Source organism: Mustelus asterias, unplaced genomic scaffold (assembly GCF_964213995.1).
Source record: "Mustelus asterias unplaced genomic scaffold, sMusAst1.hap1.1 HAP1_SCAFFOLD_530, whole genome shotgun sequence".
In the NCBI taxonomy this organism is placed as follows: Eukaryota; Metazoa; Chordata; class Chondrichthyes; order Carcharhiniformes; family Triakidae; genus Mustelus; species Mustelus asterias.
This window is the reverse complement of record NW_027590481.1, coordinates 78,426-84,425: the sequence shown is the minus strand read 5'-3', so window position 1 is coordinate 84,425 and position 6,000 is coordinate 78,426. Positions and strand designations below refer to the sequence as shown.

The window sequence follows — 6,000 nt, the reverse complement described above, 5'->3', positions numbered from 1 at the left end:
TTGGACACTAAGGGACAATTTAGCATGGCCAATCCCCCTAACCTGCACATCTTTGGACACTAAGGGACAATTTAGCATGGCCAATCCACCTAACCTACACATCTTTGGACACTAAATGGGCAATTTAGCATTAAGTGTAAGGGAAAAGGATGGGACAAGGTTTATTTTATGTATTGGGAGGTGCAAATGCCAGTAACAGCACCAGGAGGAGCTGCTGCCCCTTCCTTCTCTTCTGACTGACTGACTGACTGAGGGCCAATTGCACAAAATGGCGGCGGGGCCGGCGCCGCACGCGCTAGCCTTTCCCGCCCTCCCGGGGGCTGCCGGGTAACGGCCGCCCGGCGCGGGGGCTGCCGGGTAACGGGCCACCAAGCTCCCGCTCGCTGCTTCCTTCTCCCCTCCCAAAATGGCCGCCGTGCGGGGCGGAAGTTACTTCCCACCCGGCAACAACCCGCAAGGGAAAGCCGGCCTGAGCGGGGCGGGTGGCTGGGTTTCCGGTCACGTGGGGTAGGAGGGGCTAGGAGACCCCATTTCCGCTGGGGCGGGGGGGGGGAGGGGCTCAGGTGGGGCGATGGAGATCGAGGCTGTGGAGGGTGAGGTGTTGTGTCTCTGTGGCTCATCATAGCTCCCACTCTTCCAGCTCCAGTCCCACTATCTCCCCCAACCTCAGCTGGGCCCATCAGCCTGACACCATCCTCCAAGCTGCCAGCCTGATGCCAGGCACCTGCCACGACCAAGTGACCCCTTGGCTGCCATGCCACTGATGGGCTGAATGGTCTCATCCAATGTGGTACAAGACCCAATTGTCAATATTCCCTCACACGAAAGCCACTGCTATCAGATAACCCCTACGGATATCTGTTATTCCATATATAAACAACCCCGAACCCCTCGATTAGATTCCAGTCTGTAACTCACTCCCGGGTATGTGTTATTCTATATATAAACCACGCTGAACCCCTCGATTAGATTCCAGTCTGTAACTCACTCCCGGGTATCTGTTATTCTATATATAAACCACCCCGAACACCTCGATTAGATTCCAGTTTGTAACTCACTCCCGGGTATCTGTTATTCTATATATAAACAACCCCGAACCCCTCGATTAGATTCCAGTCTGTAACTCACTCCCGCGTATCTTATTCTATATATAAACCACCCCGAACCCCTCGATTAGATTCCAGTCTGTAACTCACTCCCGGGTATCTTATTCTATATATAAACCACCCCGAACCCCTCGATTAGATTCCAGTCTGTAACTCACTCCCGGGTATCTGTTATTCTATATATAAACCACCCCGAACCCCTCGATTAGATTCCAGTCTGTAACTCACTCCCGCGTATCTTATTCTATATATAAACCACCCCGAACCCCTCGATTAGATTCCAGTCTGTAACTCACTCCCGGGTATCTGCTATTCTATATATAAACCACCCAGAACTCCTCAATTAGCCTGTTACTCACTCCTGGGTATCTGTTTTTCTATATATAAACCTCCCCGAACCCCTCGATTAGATTCCAGTCTGTAACTCACTCCCGGGTATCTGCTATTCTATATATAAACCACCCCGAACCCCTCGATTAGATTCCAGTCTGTAACTCACTCCCGGGTATCCGTTATTCTTTATATAAACCATCTCTGAATCCCATGATTAGATTCCAGTCTGTAATTCACTTCCGGGCATCTGTTATTCTATATATAAACCATCCCGAACCCCTCTATTAGATTCCAGTCTGTAACTCCTGGGTACCTGTTATTCCATATATAAACCACCCTGAACCCCTCTATGAGATTCCAGTCTGTAACTCACTCCCGGGTATCTGTTATTCTTTATATAAACTACCCCGAACCCCTCGATTAGATTCCAGTCTGTAACTCACCTCCGGGTATCTGTTATTCTATATATAAACCACCCCGCACCCCTCGATTAGATTCCAGTCTGTAACTCACCTCCGGGTATCTGTTATTCTATATATAAACCACCCCGCACCCCTCGATTAGATTCCAGTCTGTAACTCACCTCCGGGTATCTGTTATTCTATATATAAACCACCCCGCACCCCTCGATTAGATTCCAGTCTGTAACTCACTCCCGGGTATCTGTAATTCTATATATAAACCATCCCGAACCCCTCTATTAGATTCCAGTCTGTAACTCACTCCTGGGTACCTGTTATTCCATATATAAACCACCCTGAACCCCTCGATTAGATTCCAGTCTGTAACTCACTCCCGGGTATCTGTTATTCTATATATAAACTACCCCGAACCCCTCGATTAGATTCCAGTCTGTAACTCACTTCCGGGTATCTGTTATTCTTTATATAAACTACCCCGAACCCCTCGATTAGATTCCAGTCTGTAACTCACCTCCGGGTATCTGTTATTCTATATATAAACCACCCCGCACCCCTCGATTAGATTCCAGTCTGTAACTCACTCCCGGGTATCTGTAATTCTATATATAAACCATCCCGAACCCCTCTATTAGATTCCAGTCTGTAACTCACTCCTGGGTACCTGTTATTCCATATATAAACCACCCTGAACCCCTCGATTAGATTCCAGTCTGTAACTCACTCCCGGGTATCTGTTATTCTATATATAAACTACCCCGAACCCCTCGATTAGATTCCAGTCTGTAACTCACCTCCGGGTATCTGTTATTCTACATATAAACCACCCCGTTCCCCTCGATTAGATTCCAGTCTGTAACTCACTCCCGGGTATCTGTAATTCTATATATAAACCACCCCGTTCCCCTCGATTAGATTCCGGTCTGTAAATCGCTCCCAGGTGGTTGTATTCTATATATAAACCCCCAAAACATCCTAATTATATCGTTTGGTTTACCCTAAAAGATTAACATCCTAATTATATCACGCGCTTTAACCCACTCTGAGCTAATTGTTATTCAATGTAAAAGCACCCCCCTGTCTCCCTCAAACCACTTCGATTAGATTCCAGCCTGTATGTCTCTTCTGGGTGTTTACCGTTGTTTAATCTGCTGCTTGTTATACTTTGTTGGATCATGTATATCAGTGCTGTCGACGGCAGTCAACAGACCCGGCAAGTGTCTTAGAGTTGGTTTACAGCGTGGAAACAGGCCCTTCGGCCCAACTTGTCCATGCCGCCCCGTTGTTACCGCTTAGCTCGTTCCAATTGCCCGCATTTGGCCCATACCCCTCTTATGCCCATGTAACTATCGAAATGCTTTTGGAAAGACAAAATTGTCCCCACCTCTACTACTACCTCTGGCAGCTTGTTCTAGACACTCGCCACCCTCTGTGTGAAAAAATTGCCCCTCTGGACCCTTTCATATCTCAACCCTCTCACCTTAAACCTATAACCTCCAATTTTAGACTCCCCTACCTTTGGGAAAAGATATTGACTATCTAGCTGATCCATGCCCCTCGTTATTTTATAGACCTCTATAAGATCACCCCTCAGCCTCCTACGCTCCAGAGACAAAAATCCCAGTCTATCCAGCCTCTCCTTATAACTCAAACCATCAAGCGTCTGTTGAGAGTTGCATCATTCAATTCCATTTTTAAGCTGTTATTTGCTGATGGAACTGAAGTGTTAGAATCTTCTATCACAATTGAAATTTTCTGACCTGCCCTTTGAACTCTTACAGGTCTGAGGAAGCCTTTGGAAAACATGAGAATGTGAGTCTTGTACCATATTTATTTTACTGAAATACAGACGCATGACCTTGGGAAGGGGAGATGTGGGTGGTGTTTCTAAATTCTACATCCATGTTAGGGGGTCTGGTTTGTGTTGCCAACTGTCTGTTTGAAAGTCTATTTATTAGTGTCACAAGTAGGCTTACACTAACACTACAGTGAAGGTATGACGGAGGTTGAGGGGCGACCTGATGGAAGTCTACAAGATTATGAGGGGCGCGGACAGAGTGGAGAGTCAGAAGCTTTTTCCCAGGGTGGAAGAGTCAATTACTAGGGGGCATAGGTTGAAGGGGCAAGGTTTAAAGGAGACACAAAAGTTGGTGGATTACGACACAAAGGTTGGTAGATTTGTGGATAGCGATGAGGACCATCAGAGGATACAGCAGGATATAGATTGGTTGGAGGTTTGGGTGGAGAGATGGCAGATGGAGTTTAATCTGACAACTGTGAGGTAATGCATTTTGGAAGGTCTAATACAGATAGCAAATATACAGCAAATGGCAGAATCCTTAAGTGTATTGATAGGCAAAGGGATCTGGGTGTACAGGTACACAGGTCACTGAAAGTGGCAACGCAGGTGGAGAAGGTTGTCAAGAAGGCATACGGCATGCTTGCCTTCATCGGCCGGGGTATTGAGTTTAAAAATTCGCAAGTCATGTTGCAGCTTTGTAGAACCTTAGTTAGGCTGCACTTGGAATATAGTGTTCCATTCTGGTCGCCACACTACCAGAAGGATGTGGAGGCTTTGGAGAGGGTACAGAAAAGATTTACCAGGATGTTGCCTGGTATGGAGGGTATTAGCTATGAGGAGAGGTTGGAGAAACTTGGTTTGTTCTCACTGGAACGACGGAGGCTGAGGGGGCGACCTGATAGAAGTCTACAAGATTATGAGAGGCATGGACAGAGTGGATAGTCAGAAGCTTTTTCCCAGGATGGAAGAGTCAATTACTAGGGGGGGGCACAGGTTTAAGGTGCGAGGGGCAAGGTTTAAAGGAGATGTACGAGGCAAATTTTTTACACAGGGTGGTGGGTGCCTGGAACTCGCTGCGGGAGGAGGTAGTGGAAGCAGATACGGTAGTGAGTTTTAAGGGGCGTCTGGACAAATACATGAATAGGATGGGAATAGAGGGATACGGTCCCCGGAAGGGTAGGGGGTTTTACTTCAGACGAGGGCTGCATGGTCGGTGCAGGCTTGGAGGGCCGAAGGGCCTGTTCTTGTGCTGTAATTTTCTTTGTCCTTTGTATTGTGAAAATCCCCTCCCTCTGGGGCTTGTTTCCATGGCACCTGCCCACTTTCCATGCGTGTGTTCAAGCACTGTACTTCGGTGAACTATTTGACTGCAAGAGGCATCGAGGTGGAGCCAGTCCTTGACATCCGATTAGTGGATAGTGCTTGCCTGCAATCCCCGGACCAGTGGAGATGGGTTGTAGCACACACAATGTCAAACACCATACTCAGCTGGGTGAGGGGGAAGGGGTGGGGGAGGGGGGGGGGCGGAGGGAGGGGAAAGAATATTTATTGTAATTTGTATGGAATATATTTATGTGGAATTCATTGAGTGTGCCACAGTGGGTTAGCACTGCTGCCTCACAGCGCCAGGGACCTGGGTTCGATTCCCGGCTTGGGTCACTGTCTGTGTGGAGTTTGCATGTTCTCCCCGTGTCTGCGTGGGTTTCCTCCGGGTGCTCGAGGTTTCCTGCCACACACTCTAAAGATGTGCAGGTTAGGTGTATTGGCCATGATAAATTGCCCCTTAGTGTCCAAAGATGTGCAGGTTAGGTGGATTGGCCATGATAAATTGCTCCTTAGTGTCCCGGGATGCGTAGCTTAGAGGGATTAGCAGTGTAAATATGTGGGGTTACGGGGATAGGGCCTGGGTGGGATTGTTGTCGGTGCAGGCGTGATGGGCCGAATGGCCTCCTTCTGCACTGTAGGGACTCTATGATTCTAATTCTAGGTTCAAATCCTTGTGCAGACTTTCTTTCTTAGTTTTATCTAGGTACTCACGTCATTCGTGACAACTCTGTCCTCCCCCTCCCACCATAGGTTCCTCCCCAAAGCCAAGCAGACGTCTGGGACCCTGGCATCGGGCAGCCTTCTGGACTTGTGGTCTTGGCTGAGGACAACGGTTCTATTCCCCTGACTACACTATCCCCCACCTCACTACATTCCTATCAAGTACCCGCCACTTGAATAGCTTCCTGTACCACGTGGTCAGTTCGCCCAACCACCTTGCAACCACCACTTTTGTCCACACGGACTACATGAACCTCGGACCTCTTGGACAAGTGCAAAGGCTGCATTTCCTCCA

General features: G+C 48.1%; 1 protein-coding gene across 2 annotated transcripts in view; it reads left to right on the top strand.

The window, feature by feature from the left end:
- Positions 1–535: 535 nt before the first annotated feature.
- Positions 536–6,000, top strand: part of LOC144486953 (tudor domain-containing protein 10-like) — a 45,246-nt gene continuing 39,781 nt past the window's right edge. Inside the window, exons 1-2 of one of the 2 annotated variants that reach the window (XM_078204966.1) lie at positions 536–924; positions 3,640–3,670. In XM_078204966.1, the coding sequence (XP_078061092.1) occupies positions 3,663–3,670 (8 nt within the window). In that variant the 5' untranslated portion in view covers positions 536–924; positions 3,640–3,662. The remainder of the gene's footprint in view (positions 925–3,639; positions 3,671–6,000) is intronic. The other variant, XM_078204965.1, reaches the window with a different exon arrangement.